The sequence below is a fragment of the Plutella xylostella genome, chromosome 25 (genome assembly GCF_932276165.1).
Source record: "Plutella xylostella chromosome 25, ilPluXylo3.1, whole genome shotgun sequence".
NCBI classification, from domain to species: Eukaryota; Metazoa; Arthropoda; class Insecta; order Lepidoptera; family Plutellidae; genus Plutella; species Plutella xylostella.
The window spans coordinates 5,750,268-5,770,390 of NC_064005.1; the positions used below are offsets into that span (position 1 = coordinate 5,750,268).

The 20,123-nt window shown below is 43.3% G+C and overlaps 2 protein-coding genes across 2 annotated transcripts; one reads left to right on the forward strand and one right to left on the reverse strand.

Annotated features, from left to right (window-relative positions):
- Window positions 1-820: 820 nt before the first annotated feature.
- LOC105398526 (zinc finger FYVE domain-containing protein 26 homolog) lies at window positions 821-19,493 on the forward strand. The gene is made up of 19 exons (XM_048630155.1): window positions 821-1,009; window positions 1,331-1,416; window positions 1,514-3,176; window positions 3,346-3,467; window positions 8,002-9,711; window positions 9,807-9,905; window positions 10,051-10,863; window positions 11,175-11,449; window positions 12,324-12,458; window positions 13,096-13,235; window positions 13,689-13,855; window positions 14,413-14,507; window positions 14,888-15,053; window positions 15,417-15,887; window positions 16,196-16,421; window positions 17,070-17,364; window positions 17,641-17,775; window positions 18,200-18,326; window positions 18,776-19,493. The coding sequence occupies exons 1-19, from the start codon at window positions 997-999 to the stop codon at window positions 18,944-18,946; spliced, it is 6,909 nt and encodes a 2,302-aa protein (XP_048486112.1). The 5' UTR covers window positions 821-996; the 3' UTR covers window positions 18,947-19,493.
- On the reverse strand, window positions 5,285-7,921 carry LOC125490561. Its single transcript, XM_048630154.1, has 5 exons — window positions 7,605-7,921; window positions 7,309-7,456; window positions 6,501-6,648; window positions 5,968-6,207; window positions 5,285-5,509 (listed from the first exon to the last, which is right to left on the reverse strand). Exons 1-5 carry the CDS (start codon window positions 7,805-7,807, stop codon window positions 5,322-5,324), a joined length of 927 nt encoding a protein of 308 aa, XP_048486111.1. The 5' UTR covers window positions 7,808-7,921; the 3' UTR covers window positions 5,285-5,321.
- Window positions 19,494-20,123: the final 630 nt, after the last annotated feature.

Here is a 20,123-nt window from a genome sequence, read left to right on the forward strand (position 1 = left end):
TAATATTTGTGGGTAAAATAAATTTTCAATAACTTGCAACACCATGTGATTTGTTATGATATGGTACCTCGTAATTTTTACTTAAAACTGATACTAAAAGACCTTACAGTATTAAAATTAGTATCGTTTTATATTAAAATCGAGCCAATAGATAGTACTATGATGAATGTAAGCTTGTTAAACTTGATAGTATCTACTTACATGTGAAAATATATCTCATCCATCATTCCATCGTGTTTTCGTTCAATATGCTCTGTACAACCGAACAAAATCCATCCACCCATGTCACACACTCGTTAAGTGATGATAATAGTCTAATAAACTTAATAAACACCCACAAATCACTAGCAAATCAAAAATAAATAGCATTTAGAAAATTTTGTTGTAACTGTCAGCCTTTGTTTGGCACAGATTTTTCATTTGTTTCATTGTTTGGCACAGAGAACTGACGTAAACAGGCGCCACAGCAAAAAGGACAAAAAACATTTACAGCTTAACGTTTCTTTCAGATTACGCTTAATGTAGCTAAGCGTCTCTTTTTCGCAATGTCAGAACTGTCACGATTATACCCCTGTGTAGCCAACAAAATATTAAAAACTACAGTTGATTTCCTGAGGTGGCCCAGCCAGCCATAGAATAAATAAATATGCACATTAAACTACACACAACTAACGTTAAACAAGCGTTAAACAGTTCCCAAGCTCGGCCAGCATTCAAATTTTTGTTTTCATATTCAAGTGATCTCAAGTCAAGTATATGGCTCAGCTGTTATTGACAGGAATTCACAGAATCATGCTTGACATTTGACAGTGACACCTGACAGTTGTTTTGATTGTGTTGTTTGTTCTCGTTCCGCTGGTTATCGTTTCTGTTTCGCTTGCTTGCTCAAGTGAACTTGTAAATCATTTGTAAATTCAATTAAATCGTACCTGAACACACTTTTTGTTTTACAGAAGTTATGAATTATTGACTGATTTAATTAGCTATATTCCTATAATGGATCAATCAGGTAAGTGGAATCTGTCTTGTCGCAAATATTTTTATCATTGACCCTTTGTTCTTTTATACAAGAGTTAGTAAATTATACATGAATTCTTTTCATTAGTAGACTGACTAAGAATCACAGTTTTGTAACTTTCATAAATCATTAGTTTTGTACGTAGATAGGTATTTCATCTCTCCGCTAAGACCTATTTACCTATCAGGAAACTTAATACTTACGTGACCTGTTTCTATAATTATAAACATTTGTTAAAGTAGGTAACCAGTCGATAAACAAGTTACTTAATTGATATGATTTGATTTATTTGTGTTTAATACATTGTTGCAGCAAAACATTCTGATGTCACTATGAAGGAAGATGAAATAAAATATCTCCTGCACCTTCTAGATGGCCTCACTGAAGAAATATTAGAGGTAACCTAGACACAATCCTTGTTTCTTATAAATACACATACATAGGCACTTTTTGCTTCTTCTCTTTTTATTAATATTTTATTTTTATTTTTAATAGGAATTTCTTCAGGCATATTATGATATTGAAGAAGGGAAAAGTTGTGAAGGTCTATCTGAAGAGGTACTCAATTTCTTGAGACAAAATCTTAAAAACAATCCAGTAACCACCTCTAACATTCTGACATATTTCAAGAATAACTTAAAAAATAATTCTGATAAAACAAAAATTCTGGACCTATACTTGGAATCATTAGATAATGAATTAACAAACACTAACAGCGTTGACAAATTAGTTAGCCTTATCACATTGATGAAATTAGATGATGATTCTGTGCCGCAATTCAAAGAAATGGTTCTGAAACATGTTTTTGGGGAACCATTTAGACAACACTGGAAGCAAATCCTTATGAGTCTGATGCCACAAGAGAGACCGGAACTGCTGAAAGTTGCTACAGAGTTGCTCCACATATGTGAGTCTCAGAAACCATTCAAGTTGACCCCTGAGTATATGCTTGAACTATGCTACCAGGAGCGTACACACTGGCTTCTGGAGGCCGCACAGGTCTACAAGCTGCAGCTGCTCGACATGAAGAATGTCACATTCAAAATAAACAACTTCACTAAACAGATCCTTATCATGGTTCTGATAGAACTAACCAATAGCCCAGAAACATATGACTTGCCTTCCTTGATACATCAGTTGACAAATATATTTTCAATACTTGAAACATACTCAACAAATGATGAACAACTGCAATATTATATGACAGAGGTCAGGAGAGAGCTGGCCATAATAAAATTTTGTTTGGAAAACAACTGTAAAATTATGACAACATCTGTATTTAGCCAGATATTAACCCAGAGTGCTTTGGCTGTAATATCACAGCTGTGTAGGTTATCAAAAGTAGACCGGTATAAAGTATCAAGACTGTTGAATTCAAACAATGACACACTCAATGAACTGGTCAGTCTGGTGAAAAAAGGTAACACAAAACTGAACCACAAGCACAGAATTAACTGGGACATCTTGACATACAACAGTTACTGTGCAATAACGAAAATAATTGACACTATAATGACATCATCTGAGGCAAATAGTGATCGGCAAAATGTATCTCCAGCTTTAGATGAAATAAAGAGGTTGGTGCTATCCATCCAGCCTGTGCAGTACAGCATAGAGGTCATAGAAAACCTCTTCGCGTGTCTCTTCTTGAGGTACGAGTACTTCTCATGTGAGGAGCACAGCCAGGACCTCCCTTGTGGCACTCACTCGGACTGTTCCTACTTCTACTCAAAGAAGCAGAGTAAAAATCTGAAAAGAGCAAAGAGTTCGAGCGCCGGTTTCATGTGCAACTCGTTGATAACGCAAGTCATCCTGAACACACTGAAGCTGTGCTTGGAGTCGATAGAGGAGAAGTTGAGTGACGAGACGGTGGACGCGGCGGTGATGACGAAGTTCAAGCACCTGGTGAAGGTGGTGAGCCACGCGCTGTGGAAGCTGCAGCTGGTGTCCACGCTCTCACCGGACACCAGCCAGCTGCCGCTCAAGCTATGCCTCGACTACGTGGACGCGGTCGACAGCAGCGGGGACGACGAACAGGAAACGGAAGTCAAGACTTTCCGGAAGAAAACCAGGTCGAAGAGAAAAGGCGCGAACCCGAAATCTAGCTCCACCGGCGACCAAGTGATGTTGACCTCCACTATCTCGGCTAACGGGGATGGTGAGATATTTTTACTATTGTTTATTGTTTACACTGCATTGTTGTGATAAAAGTTATAAAATACCTTTACTTCTATCAGGAGCACTAGGAAATATTTACTTTTATAACAATAATCGGAAGTACTTATCTGTTATTTTCTGTTAATGTAAATGATAAACTATGGTTTCAGGTTACGTGACCACTCAGGGGACCACCATAGACTTCATATCTCTGATGCTGGCGAAGCCGAACTGCCTGGTCGCGCTGGCGCTTTACCACAACGACTTCTCGAAGGCCAACCAGATTATTGAGGTATGTTAATATACTTACCAGAGGTTATAAGTTTTATGATTCTCTCTCTCTCTCAGCCTTCCGTAGTCCACTGTTGGACATAGGCCTCTCCTAACGATCGCCACCCCATACGGTCACCCGCCATCTGCATCCAGCGGCTTCCCGCTACCTTCCGCAGATCATCAGACCAACGGGTTGGGGGGCGACCGACACGCCGTTTGCCGACACGGGGTCTCCACTCCAGAACCTTTCTACTCCAGCGGTCGTCGGCTCTGCGGGCTACGTGGCCAGCCCATTGCCACTTCAGCGTGCTAATCCTTTTGGCTATGTCGGTAACTTTAGTTCTCCTGCGGATTTCTTCATTACGAATCCTATCTCGCAGGGACACGCCTAACATAGCCCTTTCCATAGCACGCTGAGCAACTCTGAGCTTGTGGATAAGCCCTTTGGTGAAGCACCACGTCTCGGCTCCGTAAGTCATCACTGGCAACACGCACTGATTGAAAACTTTTGTTTTCAGACACTGAGGTATGTTTTCAGTGAAGATGTGTCGTAATTTCCCGAACGCTGCCCATCCGAGTTGGATTCTACGAGCTACCTCTTTATCGAAGTTGGATTTACCTAATCGGATCACTTGTCCTAGGTAGGGATACTGATCAACAACTTCGATGGTGACACCTCCTACAGTTACGGGCGATGATGAAACATGTTCGTTCGACATGACCTTTGTCTTGTCCATGTTCATTTTCAGCCCAACTTGTTTAGAGGCATCATTGAGGTCTGTGAGCATTTCGCCTAACTCCTCCAGCGTTTCCGCCATAATAACTATGTCATCAGCAAATCGTAGATGAGAGATATATTCGCCATTGACGTTAATGCCCAGTCTTTTCCACTCTACAAGCTTAAAAACATCTTCCAGTGCACAGGTGAACAGTTTCGGAGAAATAACATCTCCCTGTCTCACGCCCCTTTGCAACTGGATCGGTTTTGTGCTATGTTCGTGTAATCGAACTGACATTGTGGCAGCATTGTACATACATCTCAACACCTCGATATAGCGATAGTCTATATGGCACCGCTGAAGGGATTGAAGCATCGCCCAGAGCTCAATAGAATCAAAGGCTTTCTCATAGTCCACAAACGCTAGACATAAAGGTAGATTATACTCCTCGGTCTTCTGTATAACCTGCCGAAGCGTGTGTATGTGATCTATGGTACTATAGCCTTTTCGGAACCCGGCTTGTTCGGGTGGCTGGAAGTCGTCGAGTCTTTGCTCGAGACGATTCGTAATAACTCTCGAAAACAGCTTGTACACATGGCTCAGAAGTGCAATGGGTCTATAATTCTTCAATAGGGCTTTGTTGCCTTTCTTGAAGAACAAAGTCACTACACTTCTGCTCCATGCCTCCGGGCTTGTGCCTTCGAGTATGACGGAATTAAACAGCCTCCGAAGTGCTATTAAAATCGGTCTACCGCCGGCTTTCAGAAGTTCTGTCGTTATTCCATCATCTCCCGGAGCTTTGTTGTTTTTTAGCTGTTTGAGAGCTATACTAATCTCGTCTAGACGTTTTATGATTATGTATCCCTTATAGGCATATGTATTTCATGCAAAACAAATAATAATTAGCTCGCATTCCGTTTATCTCATATCTACCTGCCTACCTATGTCTATGTATCTACAATACGATTCGCGTATCAACACACACCCACCCCTTACATAGTTGCAATTGCAATTAATTAATATCACGATCGTAATTATGAATGTTTACGCAAACAAAATCTATCTATCACATAATCATCGCCTTCGAAACATCCACTCGCACACAATCAAAAGACGATCAGGGAACATCCAAATTTTATTTATCACGTCTTAAACTAGACCATCCTAACCGCATGCTCGAACTCGGCGTGCGCATCCAGCTCGGCGGCGGTTGGCTGGTAGGCAAGGTGTCCGCGGGGGGTGCGCAGGGCGCCGGGGGGGTGCGCGGCGAGGTACCGCCGGCAGCGCGCGATGCGGGCGCGCGGGCGGCATAGCTCGCAGAATAGGCAGCAGCAGCACCAACCTGTAATCAGTTGTTGTTAGATTGGAGGATACGGGTAGGCGTATGCTGGGATGCAGATGAAGCAGGGCAGTAGAGGAAGCTCAGAGCAGACGGATAGGCTAGACATACATAGTCCGTGAGCGTATGCGAAGCTACTTACATCTAGCCTATTCGTGGTCTGCTGGAAAAACTTCTACTGATTAATAGGGTAGAGGGTAGTTACCTAATAGATTGTTGCGGAAGGCAATTACAAGGACCGAGTGTCTCTTTTTGGGACAAACATGCGCCAAGTTTTGGACCACTGTTGGCTGATGATGATTTCTATTAATAGAACCTACTATCGATTTCGTTTATCATATCACTATCATGTCCATTAGCAGAACGTGCGAACCTTTTTGTGACCGAAAGAGCTAAATGATTAACGACTTATAAACTGTCTAGATATCGCATATTATCTACACTGGTCTAATCACACATACCCTTCGTGCACCACAAAGGCACCGCGACTGCGACGTAAACAAAGAACCATATCTTGACGATCCTGCCGAATCTCTCGGCCAACAGCGTTGGGTCTTCAGTCTGGTTCACCGACTCTTGGTAAATGCAGTTCAAAGCCTTGATCCCGATGTTCTTGATCTCCTCTTCAGTGCAGTTGCGGGTGTCGGTGTCGAAGTTGATGAGTTGCTTCAACACGTGCATCAAGTTGCTTTCCGATTTATCTGAAATAGTGCATGGCAGTTGTTGTTATGTTGTTATCGGTCAATAGATAAGATTTCCACTTACGTCCTTTGGGATAATCAGTCTACATATTTTGGCGATACCTATTTTGCTAGAAATTGCATTCTATCAATGGGCTATAAATCACCTAGTGGTTGGTGGTAATTATAAGTAGGTTATATGTTAGGTATCCCTGAATGCAACTTATCATATTGTTTCCAAGCGATGTGGAAACAGATGTTGGTATATCTGTAAGACTAGGACGATTAGGCTAAACTATTTTAACTTCCCCCACCCTGGCTGCCGGGGTGGTAGCTGCCATTCGCCGCGGCCTCCTGCACGGCGTCTTCATAGTAATCCTCTAGCAGCTGTATGTAGTTGTACACTTCTTCCTCGGTCCTACTGTCCAGTTCTCTTTTGTTTAGCGGATTCTTATGCGTTAGCTGTAACGTGGAGATAAATAAGATATTTACTTACTTAATACTTATGCGGGTTTAGTCTGATTACATATTAATTAAGGTTTTAAACACATTGTTTTGCTCCTAACATTGATGTAATGTAAGTACTATCGTTTATACTCATAGGTTTAGGTATTGTATAATAATTTTACTTCAACATACAGATAATAACAATTAGGTTGATATGACTCAGATGCCTGCCCATATGAAACTATGAACAGTCGGTAGTTAGGGGATATAGGTACACACTATTGTTATGTGTATGTAACTATGTACCCAGATGGGTGTCTGTAGTCGCACATTAATCGCTATGAAATACGATTGTTGTTGCCAGCTGCCGTGTGTGCTCATGATAATGTCGTTGACTTTACTAATGACCGTTTAAACATGTGTTGAATATTTTTACTCAGCTCTGTGCAAATAGCTTCATGTCAATAATTACTGAATTTTTATTTCATTGATGAAAGCAGATTTGGTTTATTCATGAGTAATTTTACTGTTAGATCTTAAATTCAGTTTTAAATTGGGGAGACAATCGAATCGCAATTAGATATATATAAAAAGTATAATTTCATTTCCAAACTAACAAACTGTAGTGTGTAGGTAAACGTCTGTACTCTGTATAGGTGCAGTAAATATACTCACTGGGGGTACATAGGTAGTCAATAGCTGAATTTCGGGTTCGGGAACCTCAATAGTCAACTCGGAAGGCACTGTTGGTTCCGTCCCTGCGAGCCACTCCCTGATGGTTCTGCCACCTCCCTGAGTCCTCGCGTATTCCATACTGGCTATTCTATCAAAACAACGTTAAATATGATAAAATTGATACCTAGGTAGTTGGGTAGGAAACAGTAGAAGAATAGGTTTAGGTTATTTACGAGAAACTTTAGACCAGCGGCAGCAGACAATTCAGATAGAAGAAGTGGTCTATAAATTATTACTTTTTTAATTCTTGGAGCTTATCACTGATATCCACTTTAGCTACATGTCTCAGATCTATCATCTCGTAATCATCTTCATTTATTGGGACATCGATTTTAAACTCTGCATTATCTTCAAATGAAATTGAAAATGGCTGTGGTAAAAATAAGGTTTCAACTCGAATCAGTTTACTTATGAGTCCTATGGCGACAAGAAGTAACATTTAAGTCCGGTATAAGTAGGACACATGATATCTTTTGTAACATAATTCTTAACTTTATGCAACACGAGAATCAAAACAACTCCATAACCTCTTGTTTACTTTTACCGCGTCAAGCCGTCAATGTCATAGGTAGGTCATATTGGTATATTCTATGAGATAAACTTTTTTTATATTCAACCTCTTTCCAATTCCAGATGTTCGACCTAGCGGATGCGGAAATCGCTACAGAAGTTACATTCACAGAACAACTACGCCATCTAGTAGCGAAAATAAAGAACATAATTTACTACAAAGACGACACTCGGTACCCGGCCAAAGAGCTTTCCAAGCTTTCAGTGGTGTCGACTGAAGTCATGGGCTTGGTCGAAGGGTTCCTCGCGTCAAACCGATCTCCAAACTCGTTCGATATTCACGAGCTGGCCACCAGGCACCCGCACCTGCAGCTCTACAGCCACCAGAACGCGCCCTTCATGAATGCCGTGGACATCCTACTGAGCAGTGGCCTCAACAGAGAAATCACCTACGGCCTCATCAATGTCGTCGAAAGAAAGCTAGCGGAAGTACGAACCTCAACAGATGTCACTGTCGTTAAGAAAACAAACTACATCCGGTTTGTTGAAGACATCGCCAGTGTTACGTTCGAAATATTCGGCAACACCGAAAAAGCGTTCGACTTCGTCAACAACATTTGCGGGTTGATCACAGATTGCCGGATCCCCATCAAACACAAGGAGTTCTGTAAATTGAATCAACTCTCTAAAGAGATGAGAAAATGCTGTGACGACCTCTCCGATATAGTGAACGCCAAAGAAACAACTGAAATAGACGCTAATCTACTTCAGAAGTATCATCAGATATACATGAACGTAGTGGCCGCGTCAGACAAAGACCTCTGCAATGTGGGCGAGGTCTGCAATCAGGGAAACAAGAAGACGAGAACACATTACCTGAGAATGTGCTACATGTACTGCAAGACTGTAGCTCAGTTAGAAATGAGCGATAACAAATCGAGTGACTCCAACAACGACACCCCATACTTCGCCATCTTGGAGAAGCATCTGCACGACATATTCGGCAACATGATCAATAACAAGGAGATGCCGGTGACGGCGCTGGAGCCTATCTGCAGGAAACTCAACGTCAACTTGATACCGAAACTCATCCTGAACTTCTGTCCTCCTATTCCTCTCGGGAACGCCCATAAAGAAGCTTCGGAAGCGAACTTCAACAACTTGCTGCAAGCGGTGTATGAGTTTAAGAACACAGAGGAGAATTTGTTCGTGGAGCCGGTAGCGAGCCTGGCGCCGCCGCCGCGCGCGCCCGACGCTCAGTGCCTCACCTACATCGTGATGCACAACTGGGTCCTTGCTCATATAATCAAGAAGATCCACTCGCCGCCTGGCGACGCCCTGACGCAAAGCACCGACGCACGGACTAAATACATCAATAATTATATGGAGCTGGAAAGATTCAACTATCTGAAAGTCTTGTTCGACAATAACAAGTATCTGGCGTCGCTACACACGACCATCGACTTGGATGAGCTGTTCCAGTACATGCCCAAGTTGATCGAGTCCGGGAAATTACTGAAATGTCTGAATATTATAGATGCTTTGTCGGAGCAACAGCTGAATTCAAGCGCAAACCTGAAAAACTTGAGAGACTTGATTTTGTTAAAGCTGGCTATTAACCCGAGAATTGAGAACAACTGGAAGTACTGCGAGCATCTGAAGTGTCCCGAGTTGAAAGTGGACTTGATACTGAACAACCTGTGCTGTTGGCCGCCAGAGGGCGCCATGGAGGTGCTCGATTATTTGCGCTTTCTGCTGGATGATGTCGTGTTGGATGACGGACTGTTCGACAAGTGCACGGGCTGGATGGCCAAGATCCCGCTTTATGACCAGGTATAACTGTAGTAAATTTTGGCTATCCATGTTCAAGTTTATAAAATTATTTAATATTTTGTATTTATTGTAATGTATGATGTTTTCTTTTTCAGATTGCACCAATAATGGGTGTAAATCACTGGTACAAAATCTATGAAAAGTCTATGGAGTGTCCAGAGGAGATAATCGAAGCCTTAATGGATAGCCAACAGGTAGGCACCTAAGTTACCTTAGCTTCATCACCCATAAACTTCATTATGTCTTATTTTATTCATAAAAACATCTTCAATTACCAACCAACTGCAATATCTAAACCATAAAACACAAACTAATACATACTCACATAATCTTCCACAGTTCAAGCTGTGCCTGGAGTGGGCGGACGTGCACGAGGTGTCCGACAACATGAAGTGCCTGATCATCGTGAGCCTCCTCCGTCAGCTGTTCGAGTACCCGGCGCAGGCCACGCCCCTTCTCGTGCGCACGCTTCTTACCCGCCTCCCAGTGTCTCAGGCTGTAGACTTCGTGCACGACGAAATGAACAAAGTCAGAAACGTCGAGATCCTACAAGTCTGCGTTGACTTCATATCCGAAAACTCCTCTGACTACAAAGCGTTCGAAAACATCAAAATTGGCCTCCTGATTATGCTCGAAATAGATCCGAATCTGAGGCCGCTGTTCTGGGAGCTGATTGAGAAGCCGCTGCTGATGCTCGAGCAGTTCCTCATGAACGCTAAGCTGGAGGCGCTCACGACCATCATCAACAAGATAGTTCCACATCTAAAGAAAGACCCGTCCGGCGATAATCTTTACTACAACATCAAATCGATAGAAAGCGTAATAATATCGCGGAACGCCGTGGACGCTCTGCTGAGGTTCTATGCCGAAAAAGCGTTAGACATGAAGAATCCTCGGAACAATTATACTCCGCCGCCGAGGCCGTCAGACGAGTCGCTTCTACAGTCCATAGACTCGATAAACATAGAGGCTTCGGCTAAGCCGTTTATAATGCCGGAGCAAGTTCCCAGCAAGGAGCAGTGGGTGGGAGACTATTCTGCAGACAAGTGCATGTTGTGCCACACGTCTATCTTCTCTATGATCATCAGGAGGCACCACTGCCGGCGCTGCGGGCGGCTCATTTGCCACGCGTGCTCTAGACATCGGATGCAGGTATGTGCCATTTCCATTTAAACTTTTATGTAGTGTGAGACCGTTTCGAAAGCGTCACATTTCACACTTGATAACATGAATTTTATGCGACTATTTAAAAAGACACATTTCACACTCATCATAAATTGGATGCTTCTCTTATGTATCATTTTCAATAAAATGACCCATACTAAATTTATTATTTTACTAAATAACTGCACACTAGGAAACGCCAGAGTCGATAATCCTGAAAGAAAACTACCCAAATTCATAATTCTGCAACACCCATTCATCATTCTTCTATGAAATAAAAACACCTTAACCTTTCTCAGGTGCCAACATACCCGAGCGGCGTCAAGTTCCGTGTGTGCGACGACTGTTTCACACAAACATTGAACAAGCGTCCGTCCTCCGACGCAGACAACATAATGATCAGCAGTAACTCGGAGTCTCTGGGCAGCGGAGTCACTTGTATGGACTGGTGCTTGTCGACGAACGCTAAAAGAAATGAGGCGGTGCGAAATGAGTTCAGCTACGAATTCACGCCCAACGTGACGCTTTGCCTGTCCGTTATGAAGATGCACTCGATCAATTTGGATTACCCGAGGTTTGTGTTTTTCACTTGTTTAGGATAATCGGGCATTTATCGTGCACTGCTGGATTTTGGACGAGCAACATTCACCTGGCACGTTACGGCAAAATGGGTATACTAATCGAAAGGACAGAGACACCCACTCGGAAGATCCATACCACTTTGGCAATACCCGTATATTGCTTTACCTCCGCAGTGACAGCTAATTTCCCATGGAAGATTCTGCTGGACCACAACGACCAACGATGCACGATTTGCCAAGCTGTTACTATAGAATATAATATTATCTTTATTGGTCATCACAAATATGAAAACATAAAAAGATTACTTATAAACTAGGAACAATGAACAATAGACGGCCTTATCGCTAAGAGCGATCTCTTACAGGCAACCTTAAACATCATCATGACCCATCACGTCCCCACTGCTGGGGCACGGGTCTCCTTCCAATGAATGAATGGTTTTAGGCCTAGTCCACCACGCTGGCCTAGTGCGGGTTGGTGGACCCCAACACAAGCAATCTTGTGCTGAGAGAGTTGTCGGGTAAGTGGGCAACCCGACTGTCAGATGTTTTCAAGCTGCCCGAAGGCCTCTGACTAGGCTTAACGACTGCTGCCGAAGCAGCAACCGGGACCCACGGCTTAACGTGCCGTCCGAAGCACGGAAGCGTCCAGAAAAGCACCACTTGAAATTGGTCACCCATCCAATGGCTGACCATGAAAGTTGTTGCTTAACCTCAGTGATCAGTTACGATCACTGAGGCCCGCTCGAATACGGACGCTTCGGACTTTAAACATAAAGAAATAAAAAGTAAATAAAATTTTAAGGCGGTGTACCTACTACCTAACTACCTATTCCCTCATCAATAACCTGTAGTCTCTTCTTCCAGATTCCTACTAGACCGCAGCGACGAGGTGGCGCGCGAGGTGCCGGCGGGCGGCGACGCGCGCATGCTGGTGCGGGCGCGGCGGTCGCTGCTGCTGGCGGCGGCCGAGCTGTACTCGAGGACGCCGCATGAGAAGGGGTGAGTGGAATAGGACACGCAACATATACCTACTATAGGTATACTTTGTCCATCTTACTAATGGGTATTTGACGTTCGGTTATGTCTGGTAAGTAATATTGGTTTTCCTTTGCAGTAATCAATTATATACATATATGTCAAAAAAGCATTCTCTCAATGGTCATACTATATTGCTTATCGCGGTTATTTCATCATCATCATTACCCAATAATCATCCACTGCTGTCTGCTGCACATAGGCCTCTCCCAAACAGCGCCACAACAGTCGGTTCTCGGATTTTCTCACCCAGACACTACCGGCTACGGTCACGTCAAGGAGTGTTAAATCAATTATAAGTTACGTCAATACTGGCCATAGGAGTCAAGGAACACCAAAATCTGGTTTTGCTGATTTTACTTATTTTAATTTACGCAACGAATCATAAAGTAGAATTTGAAACAAAGATTTTTACGTTTTCACTGTGCTAGAAATTCTATAGTAGAAGTTCTTCAGATTTATTTATTATTTTATTGCACAATATACCAAAGTAATTGCTACCATCATATTTTCTGTCGCACCGCGCTGTCTTTTAAACGCAGCCACATACCCATCTAAAATGCAGTAACAAACAAACCTATATCTATCTCTTTCCCACCAGCGCGGAGGGCGCGGCGGCGGCGCGGGTGGCGGAGGCGGGCGCGCTGCACGCGTCGCGCTGTCTCGCTCACGCCGACGCGATGGCCACGCTCGTCACTCACGCCGCGCAGCAACTGTTGCCTCAGCAGGGGATACATCCTAGTGAGTTGTTAGCGATTTTATTGCAATATAAATTGTGTGTTGTATAGTTAAGAAACTATAACTGTGGCTAGTTCACATTCCTGTCATCTTTCCACCAAAAGGTTCCCTGTGGACATAGCCATAGAGGGAGTTAGAGTCAGTATACAGGGTGCTTGTTTATTAGTGGATACCCCGTTGGCAGGTTACTGTAATGAAAGTTATACAGTATGACATTCAACTATCAACGGGATAGCCACTAATAAACAAGCACCCTGTATATTTGAAGCATTTGATGTCCTATGCCCTGTGCCCTTCTACCTGCACTCAGGAAGACTTACCTACTCCAGGCTAACCAGCACGCTATCAAAGTGCCTTTTAACTAGCCAATTTTTGTTGTTGATCATTGACGTCACTGACACAAAAAGGTCAAAAAGTATGTGTTTTTCAAAATACTTAAACCATTCCTCCCTCCAGGCCACATAGTCCGCTCTCTTCTCGAGGCGGAGAAGTGGGAGTTGGCCCTGGAGATCGCGACGAAGGCGGGGCTGGGGCGGGGCGGCGTGCTGGCGGCGTGGGGCAAGGCCGCCCTGCGCGCCGGCTGCTACAGGCTTGCGCGGGACAAGTTCGCACTCTGCTTCAAGGTAACTTCTGACTTAGCACCATGGAAGTAATATGTTGTACGAAGTACTTCCATGCTTAGCACCGACACATTAGCAATAACAATCCAGTCAAATCAATACAAATTATGACAGTTTACACCGATAAGCAATGCTGATCATGGATTGTTGATTGCTAATGTGTACCGGCGGTGACACGGTAGCTGGTCTGCAGATGAAAAGTTCTGAAGATCCTCTCGGAGGTACTCTTAGAATGTGTCAATATCGCGTGACGTCATCAACGCGCGTTATGCCGCTAGGTTGCTATTCGTCTATTGGGGCAAAGACTCGCTCTAGAGCTCTAGTCTCTACTATCAATCGCGACTAAGGCGGGGCTAGGGCGCGGAGGTGGACTGACGGCTTGGTAACTTAGACGCCATGTATCTTGACTATAATGGCTGTGCAGCATTTATAAACGAACGATAAGAGAGTTCAGAGTAAGGAATGGACAACATTTTTTTTACCACAATATGTGGCACAATAATTTACATATAAGGTCATTCATATTATGCTTTCTGCTAACACATGTATTCAAATTACAGAATACGCCGCAGTTGAACCTGTGCACCGAGGTGACGGAGGAGTGCGAGTACGGGCGGGAAGCTTCGGAAGTCACCTCGCCGTTTGTTAATAGAAGGTGAACAGATCATTTTCCTGTGTAAAATATAACTAATGCTCTTTCACTTACACACGTAGACTGACTACAGGGCATGGAACTAGCCGAAAATGAAAGTTCTAAGGTTCTCACCGAAAAGAGTCCGCGCCGCCTGAAGACAGTGCCTAATTTGTCTTTCTGAATTATGCGTATGCGAAAATCAGACGTAAGATATTTCTTTTTTAACTAACCTTTATTTGAAACTGTATAGCGCAATAAATATTTAAGTATTATCATTATAATTTTGTGGAAAAAAGGGCCATGACAGGTATAATATTGGAAGGCCCGAGGAGATTTGTCCTGGAAAGACATATGTAATAGTTCAACCTATATATTAAAATAAAACATAACCCCTGCTCCAGACTGCACAGCCTGCGCTACTCGGAGCGCTCGACGTCGGGCTCGAGCCAGCAGTCGGACGGCCGGCAGCGCGCCTCCCCGCCGCTGCTGAGCGAGATCGTGGCGCTGCTCGAGGACATGAACTACCCCGTCAACCAACACCTGCTGGCTAGGGCTGACACTATCAAGGTTGGTTGACGTCTGCATGATTTTGTTTTAAACTTTTTATAGATATGATTTTACGAGGTATTTGGCTTGTTAGAGCCTTTAGGCAAACTGCTTCGGTGGTATAGTTCATTTTAGACACTGAGCTCCAAATCTATTTGAAGTACCCCTTCAATCAGTAGCTGCTCTGTCTAAAGCTGGCAACATCAAGGTCTTAGGTCACACGATATTATCTGGAGTTTTGGTGGCTTCCAATAGTAAACAATAGGTCATTTGCAAGTTCTGAATCAATTTGCTTTGCCTTATCATTTCATAATTAGTTGTAGTGTAAGAAATATATTCCTACCTAAAATACCCACATGTTGTGAAATTAATTTCTCCTTACAGTCGACCAACGAAAAGCTGACGACAATGAACACGGGAAAAAAGAAAATAACTCTCACAGAGCCCGCCCTGAACATTATGCACACCCTGGCCAGTGTCAAAAAGATCAAGCAGGGAGACTACAGCGACTTCCAGACAGCCACCGTGCAGCCCAAGAAGAGCCTAGCACAGGGCCTGTTGCGTAGGAACAACAACCACCCCGAACCAAAAGTTGACCATCAGAATAAGAAACTGGACCCGTTCTTCTACAAAGAATGCGTGTATTACCTCAGCAACTATGGGTCGCATGTGGCGAATATAGCGTTCTACATGAAACACAGCAGTTTGGCGGAGGTGCTCAAGTACTGTTATGATAATCTGGTGGACAGAGAGACCTTCACTGACTCCGTGTACATGGAGTGCTTGAAGAAGGACAAAGTGAACGAGCTCATGAAAGTCATGAGCGATATGGACGCCAGTTTGGAGACTTGGGGCGTGAGTGTTTTTACTTATTTTCGTTTATCACCATTTATCATAATTCTTAAGTAAAAACAACATTTTGACTACTAATAATATTCATCTTAAATAGCTAACAGTAAAAAATATCGGAAAGTTTACACTAGATACCAATCGTGCCAATATCGAAGTAGTCACTTTACATTGTTATTGATTCACCTGCACCATCCACTTAAAAATATCTATATCTCACTCAAAAATCAACCATCTTTGATGTACCCACCAACAACTATGAATTACTTTATTCGCCATAACCACCAAAACTATCTGTTGTTTTATATCCCCAGGAGTACATAACCCACATATGCCGCACACTCGAAACAAGCGGGCGTCTCGACGCGCTATACGGCGTACAATGCGCCTCCCACCAACACGCGCGCGCCGCCGCGACCTGCGCTCGGGCCTACGCGCGCCCCGTGCCGCGGGGGGCGCCGTTCCAGGCGCTGCTGGCGAGAAACCATAGGTTGGCGTCAGCGCTGCATCATCTGTCGCATTGCGTGCCTACTACTAACAGTAAGTTATTGAAAGTGATAGTAGTTTGATAACTATACTGAGGGTTGCAAAAGTGGTATAGAAAGCCGCAAGGGGGTGACTCAGGCGATAATTCTAAACCCCCCTTCGGCTTAGTATACCACTTTTGCAACAACTACTGTTTAGGTATAATGTAGAATGAACAAAATTATTAAATTGCACAAATGACGGTCTAAGTACGCGCGCGGCCGCCCCGTGTGCTCGGGCCTACGCGCGCCCCGTGCCGCGGGGGGCGCCGTTCCAGGCGCTACAGGCGAGGTATCACCGCCTGGCCTCCGCGCTGCATCATTTGTCGCATTGTGTGCCTACTACTAACAGTAAGTTATTGGTTTTTAAATAGAAAGTACTACAGTCTGTTTTTTTATCTCAGATACTAAATTGCCAGATTCAGAACGGTTCATCAACAGTTCGTTATATTGGAACACCTTTCAGACTTTAGCTATATGTGAGTGGTGTTATGTATGTAAGCACTCTTTACAACCAATATTAAAATGTCAGCAGCGCGCTGACGTGCCCGCTATGTTTGAGGTTGTTAGTCCGAAATTGGTCGGAATCCATCATCATCATTACGCAAAAAATATATGCTTAAATGTTTACAAATAAACTCAATTTTATTATTCGTCTTTCCAGAATCAAATGAATCCAAATCCTTCCACCTGTTCCTGGACAAAGCCACCATAGACAAGCACATGACGACGATATCTCGACAAATAGAGCTGGCCAAGTTTCTCGCGGCTTGCGAAGCCAACAACCGAGTGCCTGAGAAATTAGTCAACGAAGTGATACCGCTACCGATGGAGGAACCAAAGAGTAAAGACATACGGCCTCTGACGCTGTTCGGGTCGAATACGGATAGGATACGGCTAGTGGCGATCGTGCTGGTGGCTGGGCAGTCCGTTGAAGAAGGATTCGGTTTAGCTTTTAGGTAAGACTTTTTTTGGTACCGACTCTACCCTTTTTATTTCAATTGAATGCAATTAGGCGACCACTTATCTACTGCACTGCAGACCACTTGCAGCGATTGCGGAATGCGCCAAGACCGAGCGATGCCTTTTATTGCGCCACTCAGATGCGATGCCTTCCTAATGCTCTCATGTGATTACATCATGAATGAGTAAAACAATAACGGTCAATTCCACTGTAACCTACCTCATTGCCATCACTTGCTATTTCTGTTGCTAACCATAGTCTCTACCCTCAGAATAATAACGGAGAACAAGCTGGACTCGATGAGCGTGTACACGCACGTGGCACGCTACCTCGTGCACGCGGACCGGTTCACCGACGTGAAGCAGCTCGCGCGGTGCATTAGAGCTTCCAAGGAGACTGCTGCTAAGTATGTTTTAGTTTGTTGAAAAAGGGTACAACATGTTAGGGTACCTATTAGGTACAATTATAAGTAAGAGTCGTCCTACAAACCAATAATCCAAGAGTAAGGCTGCGTTCGCAGCAGGCAAACTGCTCACAAGCTACCAAATTGCAGACGCTACATACTAAACTGGCAAGCAACGCCTACTAAGGATGCAGCCTAAGCGTGAAGACGCCACCTATATCATCACCAGACAACAATATTCCACTGCTGGACAAAGTCCTATCTCCAGAACTGAAACATAAGCCTTTTGTCCAACCACTACGGTACTAATTGATAAACAATAATACGAACGTTAACATCATCGGTTCAGCCGCCTCACGCCACGCTTGCCCTTCTTCCAAATATGACGATTGCCAAGTTGAAACAAACTTGTACTATTCGCCCACAGCCTTATGAGCGACCAGGTGCTGGAGACGGGCGTGTCGGCCGTGGTGGCGCGCTGCGACGCGCGCGGGCAGCTGCACGACGAGCAGGCCGAGATACTCATCGAGGACGTGCACAGCATCAGCATCAAGGTAATTAATGACATGTAGTTTCAATAAGGATTGTATGAATAACATGGTTCACATGAGATAAGTTTAAATAAGGTTCGTTTTAACTTAGCCGGGTTTGGGTTAAACGGTCGTTCTATAATTTGGCCGTCCGGTTCAGTACGCATGTATCGCACGGCCCTGATTTGAGAGCGCCGTAGGTACTTTTATTACGACTTGTACACAGGTTCTTCAGAATCTCTTCTGAAAATAAGCCTAAAAGCCGTTCTGTCACTTTTGGTGTTTATATGAAACTTTTTTTGTATTGAGGCTAGTATATGCGCTTTATAAAGCTACAACGAAAGGCTTCATTTTCACTTAGCCGAATTACCATTTAGACGGTGGAGTTTAGCCCTGCTTTATTATCCCACTCATTACGTATAATAAACATTTTCACTTTTCTCCAACTCATGAAACTGTTTCTACCTCCGCAGATCTCATGTTACCTGGTGTGCCGCATCCTGACCACGGCGTACATCCTGGCGGCGCGGCACGACCGCGGCAACGACCTGCGCCGCGTGTTGCACGAGGCAGAGCGCCTCGGCCACGACCAGATCCGCAGCGCCTGCCTCAAGCGACTCACCACCAAGAATGTCAACCTGTAGAATTGCCCCGAAATTCAGAGAGCTTTTTGACACTTTACAATAGGTTTAAAATGGATGTTCTGATTTGGTTCTGATATACCTACGAATTTCAACTTTTTGACTTACGTGAAGAGTCGAAATTCATGTGTTTCCAAGTCAATTTTAACCTTGTTGTCAATTTAAAATACGGTCTATGAATTTGAGCGTTGGGCTACAGTCGACAAAGTAAAAGCTGCTAACGTCATGTCCATCGGTACATACATAATTCATAAGCTCTACACGGTTACGATTGTCACTCTCATGACAAAACTAGCTGTTTTTACGCCATGTATATTTTTGGATCTATCTAAAGAGATAAGACGCTGCGTTACCAGAATGAAAACTATTGTACGCGGTACGCGTAACTGGCTAACAATTTGCCTACTGGGAATGTGGTAGGTAGCTAATGCTTTTAAATCTATATCCTATAGGTACCCTTTGTGATATTAATAAATGTAGGTATTAAGAGTATCAATATAGTTTGACTAAGATCTTTGGCGCTAAACTAGTCAAGTTAAATTAATGTGGTGTTCTGTTGCCCGAGCACAGGATTCGAAACCTCCGTTTTCGTTGCGTATCGTCAAATGTCACTGTCAAAATGTAAGGCAAATTTGTTAGTTCCAAAAGTGGCATTTGTTTTTTCCATGTTAGGTGGAATTTCACCAAACACTAAACGTATTTAGTAGCCTGTCATACGTCTGTCAGTTTGGTGCAAAATGTATTTAAAATTTGATTTAAATACGTTTAGCGTTTGGTAAAAGCGACCCTTCGTGTAGATTCGAAAATAGTATCGAATCCTATGCTCGCGCCTCTGATGAATAAACATTCAATATGTTATCAGCTTATTTATATAAGTGATCTGTTTGGTAATTAAATCGAAATATTTTATTGATTAGGTATGTACCCATATTCAGTATTAACTTATTTTTATACGGATAGCTATCCTCTATGGATGTACATTATACCATCCACCAGCAAGACAAGGGTCAGCTAGAACGCCTTAAAATTACATTTATGTAATGTAAAATAAATGTATTTTTGTATGACTGAAAAATTATAATAAGTGTAGTTTTTGTTTAACATGTAAAATGTAAAGTATGTGATATGGAAAGGTATCTATAAAATTTCTATTTCTATTATATTGAACTTTGTGGTCTCA

Coding starts and splice junctions, on each gene's coding strand:
- LOC105398526 (XM_048630155.1), top strand. Junction 10,864..11,174: donor GCTCTAGACATCGGATGCAG/GTATGTGCCATT, acceptor AACCTTTCTCAG/GTGCCAACATACCCGAGCGG. Junction 15,888..16,195: donor CCAGTTTGGAGACTTGGGGC/GTGAGTGTTTTT, acceptor TTATATCCCCAG/GAGTACATAACCCACATATG.
- LOC125490561 (XM_048630154.1), bottom strand. CDS start 7,807: ATGTTACTTCTTGTCGCCATAGGACTCATAAGTAAACTGATTCGAGTT. Junction 6,649..7,308: donor TGACTACCTATGTACCCCCA/GTGAGTATATTT, acceptor TCCACGTTACAG/CTAACGCATAAGAATCCGCT. Junction 5,510..5,967: donor GCCTTTGTGGTGCACGAAGG/GTATGTGTGATT, acceptor AACTGATTACAG/GTTGGTGCTGCTGCTGCCTA.